Genomic DNA, 17,073 nt, shown 5'->3' with positions numbered 1-17,073 from the left:
CCAAACGTGCTCACTTTAGTAAACTTAAGGACCAAAACTGCTCAAAAACGTATAAAAGGAACCATTTTGAACCTACCCTCAAACATAAGGGATATTTTTGTTATTTTCTCTCACATTCAGGCAGAGTTTTTATCAAATCCTCAAAAACATATATAAGGGACCATTTTGAACCTACCCTCAAAAGTAAGAAATGTTTTTATTATTTTCTCTCACATTTCAGGTGGAGTTCTTATGATCAAATCCGATCAAAAATTGATTTGAGCAAAGTTAAATTGATTTTTATGTAACAGATAAAAGAATAGTGACTTTTGGGTAATGACACAAAGCTGGATTACCACCCATGAAATTTACTCAGAAAAAAGAGATTTCCCACGTCTTTATAAAATCAAACTTATAATGTCTTCAATTATTACAATATATTGTCCTTCATGGCCGAAACAACAAAATGAATCTCTGCTTATCAGCAGTATAAAAAGCAACTACATATCTTTTCATCAGCCGTATTATTATGTATGAAAAACCCCTAGTTAAATATTAGGATTGTTCTTATTTGCGAACTTGCAATTTTTGCGAATTTCCCCATTTTTACCAGTCAACACTTTAAGACCTCCCATCCTGCTAATTGACAATGCAAATCCAAAACGAAATTGCTCTAAACTCTGTGCATATTCATTGACTAGTTCATTTGTGTCAGCTCCATAAGATAGTTGTTGATCAACTCTAAGAAGAGATTCATGAGCAATAACCTTGCCATAGAATGCATTGTTGAACTTGTAGTCAGAACCATATCCCGGTGAAAAATACACTGCTGGATCAGTTTGGTTGTTTTTTGGACACTGTGCTCTTAGGCTTACTAACACTGATCTCTTCATGCTGGGGTCTGGTTGTCCAGTACCTTTGAAATTGTAAAGACGGTCATAGAAGGAGCTGCAATGTGCTTGTCCCATTGTATGTGCCCCTGAAATAGGAACAAAAATGGTGTTTAGAGAGAAAAATAAGGGGGTTTTCATGTATATTACACATATTTTATGTATATGTAAGGTCTATTATATGTATACATAATCTATACATTGATATGTATATTATATGTATATTTATATATATTAAATGTATATTTTGTGTATACAAAATCTATATATTTGCTAACTATTATTCTTTTAAGCGGTCCAAAAATGTAATTATCAAATATAGGGGTCAAATGTTTTGGTTGAAGAAGGAAAAACTTGAAATATTTTGATGCAGGTGTAAAAATTTAAAAATGGTCGTTAAAGAAGATAAAAGAAAAGAAAAGGACGACCAGGAACAACAACTACTACTCCTTAATTTCTAAGTGGTTGGGATTGGCGGTATAAATCCTCACATCGTAAATATTCTATCTGAGTTCGAAAAGACAACCAAGAAAAAAGAATTATCATAAGTTGTGTCGAAAAGGCTATGTTAATATACCCTCTCTATTCCTTTCTACTTGTCTCTTATACTAAAAATAAAATTTCCTTTTTACTTGTCCTATTTAATAAATTAAGAAAACTTTAATATCTTCTTTCAATATTATCACTATCATTAAATAACTACATAAAAACACTAGTAGTCAAAAACTTAGATCTTCAAAGCATAATTAGTAAGATCAATTTAGTAAAATAGATCCCTAATAAATCTACTTTCTTTAAGGGGAGTGCTAAGTCAGCATGACAATAAGCAGTTAAAATGATAAAGAAGATTATAAAGTCATATATTTGTGTACCTAAAAGTGTGACAAAGTCCTGAACATCAAGGTTTTTGGATTCAAAGTAAGCAAGTCCTTCCACCCAAGACATGGAAGATGAAGGATAATCTATCCATGCAGCATTTGATTCTACTCCATCCCTTCTTCCCAAGAACACTTGATAAGATGGTGCACCTGCCTGTTTTATTTCACAAATATAATTAAAGCAAAAAAAAAATAGCATTAGATGATTTTTGTGTTTGGATTAGGAGAACTTAGTCAATATATCTCAATAAATAAAATAAAGGAATTTCTAAACTATATAACCACTCACCAAACTAATAGCCAAAGAAATGTATATTTCTTATATATATATATATATATATATATATATATACCAAGAATATACATATTTTATACATAATTGTGTATACTTTTTGGATATGGTTAGTGGCTATAATTATTTTTGGCCAGTGGTCAAATATGTTAAAAGCCCTAAAATAAATAGAGAGAGAAAGAGAGAGAGGGAGGGATATTGATTACAAAATAAACAGCATCTCTAACAGCAAGATTGAGGATATCAGCACAAGAAACGACTCCAGGACAATAAGCTTCAAGCACTGTTTTTATTTTGTCAATCAATAGGTATCCTCCCAGATTTGCATTTTTTGATGAATTTCTCTCTGTGTTAGGACCAGTTAGCAGAATTGATGCATCGCAACCCTGTACAATAATGAAATAATTACTACACACAAATAAAGAATTAATTATTACCTACTAAGCTTGTACACATAAAATATTTACTGACAATACTGTAATAAAACTCTTACTTGTTGTTCCCTCTGTCTCAATTTATCTATCGTGATTTTTAAAAATAGTTTTCTCAAATTATGTGTCGCTTTAGAAGTTTAGGAAAGAATTAATTATTATTTTTCTCATTTCACCCTTAGTAGTTATTGTTCTTGAAAACTACAAACACCATTGATATTATGATTGTTCAATTATCAATGGCGGATAAAATAGTTCTCCTAACAAATGTTTCTTAAGTGACGTGTAAAAGATAATTACGACAGATAATTTGATACGGGGAGTACAAAAAATTAGATTATGCCTTTTTTAAGGTTATTATATTACGGAAGTTACTGGGAATTACCTTCTGTCAGTGTGTAGGAAGTTAAAATCTATATAAAAACACGTACGATCTGCTCAAATTAATGCCAAGAAATCTTACAGTTAGCAGTAAAACAAAGGTAAATAGCTAGGCATTTTTCTTTTTATATACATTTTCTTTCTTTGCAGGGGAGACAAGCCAAACTTTAAGGCTTAAATCTAGATCACTGTCTAATTATCTCCTCTATATTAATAATAATTTGTGCATGTATTAAACTTAAACTTAGTTGCTTATAGTTAAAGCTGTCTGTCTTTACTCATATTCTTGGACATCGCAAAGAATTTGATGTGCTAGTTTGAATCTCAACCTAACGTCGTAATTCGCAGAAATCCCATTTGATTATAATCACATATAGAGACGTATAGGTCTTAGGAAACTGTACAAGTAACATACATTTGCACGATTATTTTGGCACAAATATGGGCAATAGTGTTGTTTGTCGTGATCTCCAAAAAATAATTATCTCATTTTATTTGTCATTTTAGAAATTTAAGATCAAATTAATTTTTTTTTTCATATTTTACCCTCAGTGGTAATTGTTCTTGAAGGCTACACTTCAATTATGGCATATGAAATATAAATAGAGTAAATAATTAATGACAAGAGATAATATCTTAAGGCATAAATAAGGGTAAAATATTCAAAAATTTCTAATTAATATTTTCTTAATGGGCGAGGAAAAGATAAACAGGACAAATAATTTGAGATGAAGGGAGTACTACTCATAAACAAAGTGTTACATATGATGATTTAGTGTAACTTATATTCACCGACAGTGTAATGAAATCTATACATAATTTAACCTTCTATAGAAGATTAACTGTGTTATTTTTCATGTTATTGTGGAAGTTATTACTAGGCTTAGATCTAGATCGTTTTCTAATGTGTCCTCGATTTTAGTGTGTATTAAACTTAGTTGCTTATGATTAAAGCTATATGTCTTGGACAACATAATTAATTTGATGTAGTCTGGATCTCAACTACAATTCGCAGGAATCCCATTTCTTTATTTCATCGTATTTTTAGCATCTTTAATTCCTTGAGGTGAACTTTTTCCTTATATTAGAGATATATAATCACTTATAGGTTTTAGGAAAAATTAGAGGAAATAAAGTTACCTACGAAGAAAATGTGGGATTCCATAGCTAATAATGATATTTTGAGCAAGACACTGGAAAAAGCATGATTCATTTTCTCCGAAAACTTGAAAATACTTCAATGGTATAAAATCTGAGCATAAGATAATAAAAACTTTATAGGCAACGGCACTGAGAAATGTACTCTTGGTATAGCAAGGACGTGAAGACATGGGAATGAAGTTACTACTAGAAGAAGGTAGTAACTTAGACTGCATGAATTTAGACTTTTAGCGACTATATTTTAACGAAATGACATGAATTATTCAGTCTTTATTAAGTTTTTTTTTCTTTTTTTTTTCATTTCTTTTACCTGAAATTAATTACAGGTGCTAGTTAAAATATGCAAAATATATATATACCTTGAATATGTATATTGTATGTATATTTATATTTATGTATATTTATATTTATCTGTATATATTTACTTAACATGGAAAACATACACATTTGCGCAAGCTTTGATTATAGTTATAGTCTAGTCGTTAAAGCTAATTTTTAGTTCAACAATAGAAATGGAATAATATAAAAATCACAATATCGTTAACACTAAAATTGAGCAGGAAGAGGGAGAGAAACATACATTAACCATGCAATCAGCATAGAGCAACTTGAGCAATTTGGCAGTAATAGTCTTATCCTTGTCCCAATAGAGCTTCACTTGGTGTCTAACAAATGGCTCCACAGCTGAACATGTATTAAGCTTCTTATAGTAATGCCTTACCAGTGGCTTATCTTCTGGTGGCAAAAACACTGCCGCGTTCACATAACCTGCATTCAAGCTCACTGCAAAGAAAAATCATCAACGGAAGAAGAAGATTCATCAAAAAACCTGAATATTTCTCCATTTTATAGAACACTTTTTTGATCTTCTTCTTCTATTCTTTTGTGTTGCACTAATGTTGAATGAGCTTGAATATGATACAGGTTACTATGTTGGGTTATCTAGACAGAGCTATATATAGACTTGAAAACTTGGTGAAGGGCTTAAAGGTGGCACGTATGATTGATGAAATTCCAAGTCGTCGGAAATTCAAGAAATTAGTATTTTCGTGGATCGATGCACCTTTTTTTTTTTAATAATATATGTACGTCGCAGTTGTTTTCAAGGCACTTTTGTGAGTTTTAAGGAACGTGTGTGATGGAACTTGACGTGAATTTGAAGCTTAAGGGCTTATTATTAGACATACTTTCTAAGTTATTTGGTGTTATAGTAACTACTCCCTCTACTCACTTTTACTTATTCACTATTTCAAAAATAGATTTTTAATTTTACTTATCATTTTTCGCATATTAAGATAGGACAACTTTTTTCTTCTTTTTTTACCTATAGTATTAAATACTCACTTCAAATCATTTTTTCAAATCCAATAAAAATATGCACCAATTAATATGGGTAAATTAGTAAATTACGCACTTCATTTATTATTTTCTTAAACAATGTGAAAAGTCCAAAGTTTTGAATGAAGTAAAAGTGAACGGAGGGAGTATATTTTTTGCAGTAAACTCTTGCATGAAAACGTTTGGTGCAAGTTTACGTGTAGATGTGATGTTACTCATGTGCAACTTATACGTTTCAAACTTAAGAATTTTCCCTTTGGAAAAAATAAATAACACTACTTTTATTTGATGCATATGGGGGGCATAACGGCATTCAAGCCAAGATGTTCGTCAAACTAAGGTAAAATGTTTTCTGTTTTTTTCAAAAAAATTGAAACACTCTTCTTTAATGGTTTTTGATTGGAAAAGAAAAAATTCCCAAAAGAAGCTGAAGAAATTTGACTTTTTTTTTAAAACGTACTGACAAGGACACCATAAATAAGCCACCCTACCACCAATCAGTGTTTAAAAAAAGGGAAATTAATTAACATAAATGCCCATGCAATCAAATCAAATTAACTGAAAATTCCCATTTTATAAAATATTACTATAATTTATACCTATTTTGAAAAAATAGTTAAAAAAATATCCAGCGGTATATACGTTGTATATTTTCACAGACTTGTTTTATACATCAATAATATACAACAGTGTGATTCAATTATTCTACTTGTTGTGTACCGTCAGGGTAGACATTATACACTGATGTGAGTTGTTAATGATATATAAACGTACAAAAATGTGTTGTTTAATTTTTAATGAGCAAATTTTGTAAGTAGGTAGAGTTGGGTAATTTCATTACTCTGTTCAGTTATAAATCCCTAAAAATATTCAACTTTATAAATAAGTTATTAAAATAAAAAATAAAAACACCAACCACTGCTCATACAGCCCCAACAAAAACCCTCGAACCAAAGATAAAAAGCATAGGGAAGTTATCTAGGAAGAAATTTTCTTGCATGCATGCAGTAATTGTTTTAACCAAAAAAAAAAAAAAAAAAAAAGAATGGGGACAGCTCCTAATTTCCTTTTCGAGCAGTTGACTTTTTTATTAAGGAAAAAAAAAAAAAAAACCCTACTCCTTTTAGAAGCTTTTGTACTTTGGCTGGCTTATACTCTGACTAGTTGGATGTCAAAGTTGAGTTTCCCTTTTGCTTATCTTAGCTTAAGGGTTTAATTTTTTTATTTTTTTTCATTATTTGTCGTTTGACCTCGACATTTATATATGGCTAATCATAGCTGGCTATTAAGTCAATCCAATATTAATTTGCAATTAGATATAATTACTGATATGTTGGGAGCTCTTAATGGTAATTTCACCTTGTTTACGGTATTTCTTTCAACATTGTTCTTTTTCTTTTTGTCGAAAGGAAACTAATATTGTTAACTAACCAGAAAAGTTTATTACTAGTGGATATACAGTATACAGTATACAGTATATGATATATTCTAATATATAGTACTTAGACAATCATTTTCAATGGAAGATAAAACAAAACCAAAAAAAGCAAGAGATACATCATATTGCATTAAGCTTTTCAAAAATATCTTATCTACTACCATATTTGGCCGGATCATTTGTCACCTTGTTGCCTTCCCTTTCCCTAATTAAATATATGTATTTTAACTTTCACCTACCCGGTTTAGTCATAACAGTTTTCGAAATGGTGCAACTGAATTATTCTTTCCACAATCCCAACCAAATATCACCTAAGTAGCTTCTTGAACTCCGAAAGTTGAAAATTTTGTTTATCTTCATTTGTGATCGCAATGAAGTGAATTAGCACCCAGTCATAATTTCGAAAACTTACAAAATGTCAAAGAAATTAAATTATGAAACGACATAATCCCCCTTTGTCCCTCTAATAGAGAACAGTGCCAAATTACTTAAGCATAATACCATCTGTTATGGTTATTATACCTCACCGTAAAAAAATTAAAACAAAGCCCACATTATAATATCGTGCTCTATAAAGGGACTTTTAGAAAGTAGTTCCCTAAATTCAAGCCAAAAGATTCTCATCCACTTGGCCACTACCAATAATTCAACTGTAATTAAAACAGCTTAGATTGTGAAGAGTGATTAGTACTCGTGAAGTATCATTAAGGAATAAGTAAACGAAGCAACATATAGATGACTTGACCGACCACGGATTAGCATACCTGTCAATACCTATCATCCAAATTTTGTAGTTAAGAAACTAGGAAAGAAAATAATAGAAGGAAAATGAAATTAAAGGGGAGAAAGAGGAGAAAAGGAAGAGAAATCATATTCTTTTTTGTTAGGTGTTTTAACGTGGCGGAAATATATTGAAAAAAGTATTTTCTAAAATAGTAAATCATTTTCTAGTGCTTAGTGACGAAAAATATTTCTCACGGAATATGCCAAAAGGAGAAAAATGATTTTCCTTATCATTGAAAGGAAGTCATTTTCTCATAATTATCTCAATTATTAACTTCATATATCAATTCTCTAACTAGTAATTAGATATTATTACCAATGTTTAGTACTTAAACTTTTCATTAAAGCACGATATGATAACATCATTAATCTTTAGTAAAAAAATTTTCTAAAAAGTGTTCTTCATTCTCCAATCACACTATGATTATTTTTAAAAAATAAGTCATTTAATTTATCTAAAAACATTTTTAAAAGTATATGTTTCGTTATACCAAACACGCTAAAAAGAATAACAATTTGCAGGGTAAAAAATCCTTCGCTTTATTTATTTCCTACGGTCTTACGTGTGATCTACACGAAGGGAGTGAAAATTCTTAACCTGCCTTCCCTTACGGAATATTCTTTAGTTTTGGAACACAAATTAATCAAAAGAATGGGTTGGAAGCTTTTATATTGGGTGTAAATTCTGTCTTAATCAAATTAAATTGATTCGGTACTTCAATTTTGGTTTTTCGAATTTGATTTTTTGTTTGGTTTTCGATTTCAGAATATCTGTGTTCAGTTAACCAAACCAAAATGCCAAAACTATTTTAATATAGAGATATTGACATAATTTTTGCTAAAGAAAGTGTAAAGTAATTAAAGCTCAAATATTACATAACCGGCGAAATAATAGAAAAGTCAACATTTTTTATTTATTTTTTTCTGATTTCATGCTTCAAAATTGCATGCTAAATTATTAGTACGATTATTAATTTAAGGGTACAGGTCAACCCTATCTGCAACTCATAAAATTGATTGTCGTCACACTAGGATTCCAAGAGGATGTTTGTTACTTCCCTTGGCAATTGATGGATTCATCTCGTGTGATTAATGCTTCCGCTTGCAAAAATCATCATCTTCATCTTCTTCTCTTTCTTCTTCTTCTTTTTCTTCTTCTTCTTTGTTAGATTAAACGGGAGTGAGTGGGTAAAGTTGGAGTTGGATGGATAAATGTGCATGAGGTTACATCAAAAAGTTTAGAAGTGATTTGGACTTGTTTCAATTAAAGTTAGACCAAAAAATGCCTCTGCGATATGTGTTTATCGTGTACATATCTTGTACATCAGTGTGTAACAAACACATTTTCATGAATGCAAAGGCGACATGTGTATATCATGCAGTATATCGTGTATATCAATTTATACAGACAAATTTTCATAAATATGTACCTATATACATGATATATGAGATAAACGGATATACAGTATGATAAATACTAATATACATGGGGACATACATAGAATATAGTGGGGGATAAACATAGTCGTAACTTCGAGTTTTTAATAAGAAATTCAGCTCAAATCCTCCTTAAGTTATCTCTGTCACACTCCGAACCATGGCCTGGGCACATCACGACACTCGGTGCCTGTTTGCATGTGACCGAGCGAATCAACTGGCTAGCTGAATCGACATGTGATATCAAAACGTACTGAATGCAGAAATAAAACTAACATGTTGATCTACTAAAGTCTGAATGAAATAAATCATGAGTGCAGAAATACTAATATAGTCTGAAATATAAACTGTAGCCCAACATAGCTAACATAAAAACCTGCGACTCTGACTAACTACGACTATAGTCTGTGAAGCCTCTAAAGAGTACTGAAATACTAACTGTTTAGCGGGACAAGGCCCCCGACATACCTCACTGACTAAAATACTGTAAAGATTGAAAATATGATAACTCTGTAGCTCTGCACGATATGTAGCTCCCGTTGTCCTGTAAATCTGTACCTGCATCGTGAAATGCAGGCCCCGGCAAAAGGGACATCAGTATATTTGAATTGTACTAGTAAGTAAAACCAATTGACAGAATAAATAGCTATGGGGTGCTAAGGAAAGGGCAGTCCAAATCAATAAATAGATAATCTACTAAAACTGAACATACTGATAGCTGAACTGAACATGAGAAGTAAAGTGATAGGTACTCCCTATTCTGAATATGAAATCACCTATTTTAACTGGGTTAAGTTATGCAATCCTCGACCTAATATAAGTGCACAAATCAGTTGCCTTGGCCAAGTAAGTGTGTCAGTCTACGACCTTGGCCAAGTAAGTTTGTCAATCTACGATCTTGGCCAAGTATACGTATACATGTGATTGTTCCCTCGGGAAAAGATACATATGTTCAATATTCAACAATTTATATTAAGGAACTGAGAACCATATTGTGATGCATAATACTGTGATGCATAACATTATTATACTGAGACATGTATACATGGACTGATTATGGAGTTTAAAGCAACAACAGTTCATAAGCATACTGACTTTTTATGATTGAGACTCATGGAATATTAAACATGAGTCTATATTGATTACGTACTGAGCTCACGGTATTCGGAATGGCAATCATGAACGAATTACGAAACTATATCGCATAAAGAATAGGAGTTCTAGAACTATTCACGAAACTAAGGCTTAACTATATTTCTGAGGCAACTCATATAAGTTATAAAAGAACATGGCGTGGGGAGAATCATAAACATGCCCAGACGTAGAGATTTAGCCTTACATACCTTAACTCCAGCCTTTAAGCGTAATACAACGTTCGCCACACCTTTCAACTTCAATCTATAATAATACAAGTTAAGGGGAATCACTATTAGTAAGGATACTCATGCTTTGGTCATCTAAGGATTTTATCAAATACTTGATGGGCAAAAAGCTCCAAAACCTTCATTAATTGTGTTTCTTCACCCAATTACCCAACCTTTTGCTTCTAGGTGATTCTACAATCTCAGTTAGATATAATTAACATCATTCTCCATCACCCATATGATTATAACAGTCCTAGGCCAACAATCCAAAACCCTACCATAGTTCATATGATTCTCTTTATCAAACCCATTAATTATCTCCCAGGAACTCAACAATTCACAACTACAAATGATTAAAAGGGGAAATGATTATTTTGAAGTTCTATACCTTTTAATTCGCAAAGCTAGGGTTCCTCGTCCAACAATGACATTTCAATCGCAATTCTATGGATTAGAATGAGTTTAATCAAGTTAGAAGGGTACTAAGGAAGAATCATCATAGAATTACCTTGCAGGGTTCTTGAGGCTTGGGACTTGTTCTCTTTGTCTCTAGGGTAATTTTCGAGCTTTAGGGAGTTAGGGAAATAACCCCCATCTTTAGATATAGATTTAAAAATACAAAACTCGAAAATTTGACCTGAAACCCGACATCCGCGATGGGCCAGCGTCGAATGCCCATCGCAGGACCCTCTGCAGAGCATGGTTCAAAGAGGCCTTTTTTGCGTGATGGCTGCGTGACGGCTGCGTGACGCGTGGCCATCGCGGGTCACTATGTTTGTGCAGTGTTTTCGTAATGCTCATAACTTTTTATACCGATCTCCTTTAGGCCTAGTCTTTACATGGATGGAAAGGTATTTCAGTGTACCACAACTTTCGTTAAGGAAATTTTTCCAAATTCTCAATTAATCAATGGGTTATGGTTGTTTGAAGTAGGCCCCTTGGCCACTTTTGCGAAAACATGCAACATTCTAAATTTTCGCTATGCTTTCTTAGTACGAGTCAAGCGTTACTCCGAAGACCCGAGGTGTTACAGTCTCCAAATACTCCCAAAATTTATATTCATAGTTCCTTAAGATGTTTCCAACAAAATGTAATATTACCCAATTAATCGAGACAAATTATAAATACGTAGATCGAAATAAATTACAAACGACGATTGTGAATCTTTATAGCAATTGACTGATTTGCCCAAAATAGCCAATACAAAATAACAATGATACTGGATTTTGTAATGAACTGAGTTACAAACACCTCTTATATTTACTTCTATAATGAAAATGAATTACAACTCATTTCAATATATGTAAATTATTGCAAATACTAACAACGAAATGGAAAAATTGAACAAAAAATACAACGATAGATAGAGGGGGATGAGAAGCTTAGACTAAGAATGGATATGAGAGGAGACACTTTACTCAACAATTTGCATAGCCTACTCATACTATAGAGAACTAGTTGCTATATTTCCTATTACCTTGTCCAATAGCCCGTCAACCAAGATCCCAAAAATAGTCCAATAACATTTTGTTGGGCCGTTTCAACCTTTGACTGTTGCATTTTTCCTTTCCTGGCCCAACTACTTCAACTTGATATGGCCTATCTAGCTTATTCACAACAAATTCACTACTAAAAAGTAGGACTTAGCGACGAACAATTTTCGTAGCTAAACGGCAAAATCCATCGATAATTCTATTTACAGACAGATTATCGACGAATTATAAATTTTCTAAAGCCACAAGCATTTTAGCAACAAAGCTCTTAACTAATTTTAACTTTTTGTAGTGATATCTTGAATGATGGGAGCATGGGTGGAATAGTTAAATCTGAAGACCCAACAACCATAGTCGTTGAGGCTCTATTGAGTTCGTCGCACGGGTTTATTTAGTTCGATTTATCTCTCCAATGTGATTTGCGAGTTATTGTATTGGAGCGAGGTTCATCCCCAGCGTACCCTCGAGTTTCCTCTAGTTTACAAAAAAAGATTATTTTTCTACCGTTGAAAAGAAGATTAAAAAAATAGTTTCTCTTAAGAAGTTCTTTTAATTTTATAGGACAAAAAGGTAACATCTATACAAATTTTAATGTAGTAAAATTGATGAGTTATAAGATTCCACAGTTTTGATGATTTGACAAACAAGCAAGGGACCAGGTCCTCACTATTTCCGTGAGAGCAGCACAGCATAATAACAGCTGTAAAGCTACTGCACTATTCACGCAAAACTGTAGCAGAACAGCTGTATGTTTGCCATAAGGATAAGGTTTCTGTAAGGTCACTATCCATGGTCACATGTTCCTCACATGCTCATTGATTGGCCTTATATATATATACAAAATGTTGGGATCATTTGACCTAACACTTGAAAAACAAGAAAAGGGCAAAATCTTTACAAATGCAGCCACCACCTTTCCGAAGGTGCTCTAAAGAACAAAGCCTCAACAACCTGAAGGACCAGACCCCAAAACTTAAGATGCTTTAAGTCCTTAGGTTTGTTGAGAGTCTTTGTTCCTTGTTCTATATATGTAAACCTACATTCCTTTAAGAAGGGCTGTTTGTAGGTATTTTCTTGTTCTTTGTTTTCAAACAATGTGTTAACACTTTGGCTAGAGTTAGTCATTGTGGTTTGAATTCTCAAGGGGTGCCCTTGCGTAGTACACTAAGATTGTACTATAGTCTAGGTGTATTAGTTTGTCGGCCTAGAGGAGTAAAAAGGGGTAAAGATTGTGGAGTTGTTTGTGAGGGGAGATTAGTGGTCTAGATTCACCTACAATAGAGGTGTTGTGAGGGGTAGAATTAGGAACTAATTCCGAGGACAAAAACTTGTAATCTTACACTTTGCTCAGTCTAGTGAAATTGAAATCCTATTGATGTAGGTCGTGGTTTTTAATCCCTTGAGCAAGGAGTTTTCACGTAAAACATCTTGTCTTATTTAGGGACCCGGTCCCCTAGACAGTTTAGGGACCTTAAGTGTTAAACAGTTTAGGCAGGTCCTTTAGACTGTTTTGGTGGACGCATCGGTTCTATCAATTAGTATCAGAGCAGGAGCTTTCTAAAAAGATAACACCTAGAAATGATCTCTCATGGCTACTCCACCATACAAAGAAGAAGGTAAAAAGTAGAGACTACAGAGCCTCCAGACTAAAAGCGATTTAGACGAGTTTGAGCTTACAATTGCTACTATCTCCAGAAGGTTGTCAAAGATAGGAAGCAACAGCAGAACTGTCAAAGAAAAGCCTTGCTGTCAAAAATGTGGGAAACCTGGTCGAAGCACCTTCAGGAATATCAAGAGGAAAATGCAGAGGAGGACCAGGTCCCTGATGACAAGGTTAACTACAAAGCTAATGTTGACATTCCAGTAGAGCAACCCTTGGCTGTATGGGAAGACTCCTCAAATGAATCAGAAGATGATCTTTGCGGCGAGAGAGATGCCACGAGACACTCGGCGAGCCTCGAAGATGCCTCCATCTTTGTACTTATTGTATCTGAACGTGATGGTGACCAAGAAGTTAGTGTGCTGAAACAAGATAGAGATGACATGGCTGTCACTGTAGTAAACCTAAAGAAGCAAATGAACACTCCCTCCAGGGTAAAACGGGGAATCAGTGAGATTCATCTTGAGATTCAAAAAACGCTTGAAAAGGCTAAAATGAATCTTATTGCTGATTCAGAAGGAGGTGAAGCAAATTAAGACTGATCTTGAGATGTCATATCTTTGGACATGGCCTTTTGGGGAAGCTACTTCAGTCCGTGCTTGTTATGATGTGAAACAGAGTATTTGTGCGGGAAGAGCCAGAATTTCACACAATACTCAGGGCAAATGCAGATCTGGGTATGAAAACTGGAGTTACTTTCATTCTGACCATACTGGTTATGATGAGACATGGGGCAAAGCAAGAGCTTAGGCTGAACAGAGAAGAATGGAGGTGTTTAAAAATAGACCAAGAGACAAGGGACCCGGTCCCTGGAAGAAGAAGAGTAAGCGACAAGGATGGGTAAAAAAGATCAAGTTTATCCATTCTATTATTACTTGGGACCAAACTAGTTTTGGTTCGTAGGGTCAACAAGTGAGCAAAGGAAAAGGCTGGAGTGAGAGAGGGCAGTGGAAACACTGACTGCTCGGAGCATAAGACCGAAGAAATGGATAGTCTCTCCCTCAAAGCCTTAAAGCACAGGAGTGTGTCAGTGTCAAAAATGAAGAAAATGAGACATTCTTTATATGAGCAAAACTGCAAGACACTCTTCTGTGAGATTGTGCACCAAGACTGAAGGGTTTAGCTACAAGTGAGAGAAAAGTGTTAACTGAGGGGAAGTTAATCCTAAGATCATTCACAAATGGATGCTTGATCCTTCTCTGTGCTGTAAATAAAAATGTCAGAATCATTGTCACTTAGTACAGAGATGGGTAGGTCCTTCTCAGTTGAATCAACTTCTATCAACGGATCTGGTACTCAGGGAGTTAAATCAAAGAAAGTGACAACTCTTCGTCATTAAAAAGGAAAAGATTTCTATTGATTAATTCAAACGTATTCAATGCTCTGGATGAAAGGTACCGAGACCTCTGATGTCTATCAAGGTTCAAAATAGAGTTTCTCTCGTTTGGAGATAGCCTCAAAGTAGATGTCTTAAATCTATCCTGTTTGGAGCCAAAATGAATTTGTTATCATTTGGAGTGTTGCTCCGATCCACGGCAAATTGAGCACGTGAGTAGCAGCAGTCACGACAACATAGAACAATCTCTTCTAAGGAAAGATGTGAAGGAAAGGTCAAGTCATCCGAAGTTATGAAAGATGGAGAATTATAGTGCTTACATCCTTCTTAAAGCATCAAGCAGAGGGCATCCTGAGAGAAACTAACTAGAACTGAGCTTGTCCAAAATCACTTACATTTCCTCAATGATTGGCTATGTTGAGATAATAGGTACAAATGCTTGAAGATTTTTTTGAAATATCTAACTCACTCAGGTATGCTTACATGACAATATCAGGACAATACAAGCATTGGAGACACTACATCTCTCAGATTTCTCTGCCTAAGCAATCTCAAATGCCAAGGGACCTGCTCTCTCTGGCTCAGGTTAGTAGTCTTTTCGAGCATCTACATACTTCATTAATGTCGTCTGAATGCCTTGTCAGTCCTTTCTCCCGCCTTTTCAAAATTCATCATATCGATTCATATTCTCCAAACCCAACCTATGTTGATCCGATAACCTTCTCTCGACTAATCAAAAAGGGTTCCTCATAAATATTTAAACTAAAATGTTTTCTCTCTCTTCACCTCACAATTCTTTTTCCAATCAAAACCCTTTCCTATTCCTCCAAAATCACCTCTTCATACTCAAAATCCTTGCCATGTCTAACCAAGATTCAACCCCCAAATGCTATCAAGCCATCTATAATATATATATATATATATATATATATATATATATATATATATATATATATATAGGAAAATACATTAAATCCTCCCCCATGTATAGCCAGATTAATTATGACGCACCCAACCTTTGCGGGCGACCTATTACCCCCCCCCCCCCCCTTTAATTTTTCAGTATTTTAGTGACCTTTTAGTGCTGATCTGGCACTGTGCGTGACTACACGACCAAGCAGCTACGTGAGGGGCATTTGACCTGTTATTTTTTGCCACGTGTATAAAATATAAGGGGAAAAAACCCGCCCCACCCCCTCCCCCTTTATTTTCTCTTCCTTCTTCTTCATTTTCTAATCTTGACTCCATTTTTGCCAAAGCTTGAAGAAAAAAAAATTGAAATCTGTGCCATGCATTCTAGTGGTAAGTAATATTTTCTCCAAACTCATTATTATTCTCATCTTTTATTTATATGTTATATCTTTCACTTAATTTTTTTTCTAGGGTTCTTAATGAAAGAGTTCAAATCGGAGTTGAACAATCTTTGTACTCAAAATGACGATCAAAAAGATGAAGCGTCAAGTGCAATGCCGGCACGGAGTATTATTAAAAATGCAGTTTCTTGGTCTCCCAATAATCCCAAAGAAGATTTTGGACATGCCCATTCTATGGGGTACGATTATAAATATATATTTTTATATGTTGCATGCCTTATTTACTACACATTACGGTGTGTGCCTAACATGAGTTGAATTTATTTTATAGGCTAAGAAATGTAAGTTCTTTGAATGGAGGGATGATCCTATTGATGAAAGGTCTAAGTTTATTATTCACAAATTGATTAAGAAAATGGAAGAGCAAGTAGTGGAATTGCAGAAGAAAATGGAAGAGCAAACAGTGGAATTGAAGAAGAAAATGGCGGAAGAAGTTGGTTTGTCAAATGAAATGGAAGAAGGAGAGCCTTCTTGCATTGATGGAGATATTGGTAATGACAATAGTGAAATGGCCATCGGAATGAGAATATCACTACAAATGAAGAGAGATGAAAGTGTCAAAGCTTGAAGAAGAGATGAAAGTGTCAAAGCTTGAAGAAGAGATGAAAGTGATGAAGCTTGAACAAGAGAAGAGGGGTAGATGCATTACTATTAACAAGTTTTTGTTTTTGTGTTTCTTTGGTGTTGTTCTTTGGTGTTGTTATTTGGTTTATTGGGTGTTTTTGAACAAGCATTACCAATGTCGATTGCCATAGTAGGATTACATGTTTGTATGTTGAAGGATGTTTAAGTGATTGTTATTCACTTTATGTATGTAAGTTGAAAAGTTTCTTGTCATG

The 17,073-nt window shown here is 33.8% G+C and overlaps 1 protein-coding gene across 1 annotated transcript; it reads right to left on the bottom strand.

Annotated features, from left to right (window-relative positions):
• Positions 1 to 356: 356 nt before the first annotated feature.
• Positions 357 to 4,934, bottom strand: LOC132030425 (probable peroxidase 61). The gene is given in 5 exon segments (XM_059420052.1): positions 357 to 958; positions 1,742 to 1,901; positions 2,246 to 2,425; positions 4,593 to 4,806; positions 4,808 to 4,934. Coding segments are annotated over 5 exon segments (1,035 nt in total). The 5' UTR covers positions 4,858 to 4,934; the 3' UTR covers positions 357 to 527.
• Between the last annotated feature and the right edge of the window lie 12,139 nt (positions 4,935 to 17,073).

Source organism: Lycium ferocissimum, chromosome 1, assembly GCF_029784015.1.
Source record: "Lycium ferocissimum isolate CSIRO_LF1 chromosome 1, AGI_CSIRO_Lferr_CH_V1, whole genome shotgun sequence".
In the NCBI taxonomy this organism is placed as follows: domain Eukaryota; kingdom Viridiplantae; phylum Streptophyta; class Magnoliopsida; order Solanales; family Solanaceae; genus Lycium; species Lycium ferocissimum.
This window is presented reverse-complemented; position numbering and strand designations above follow the sequence as displayed.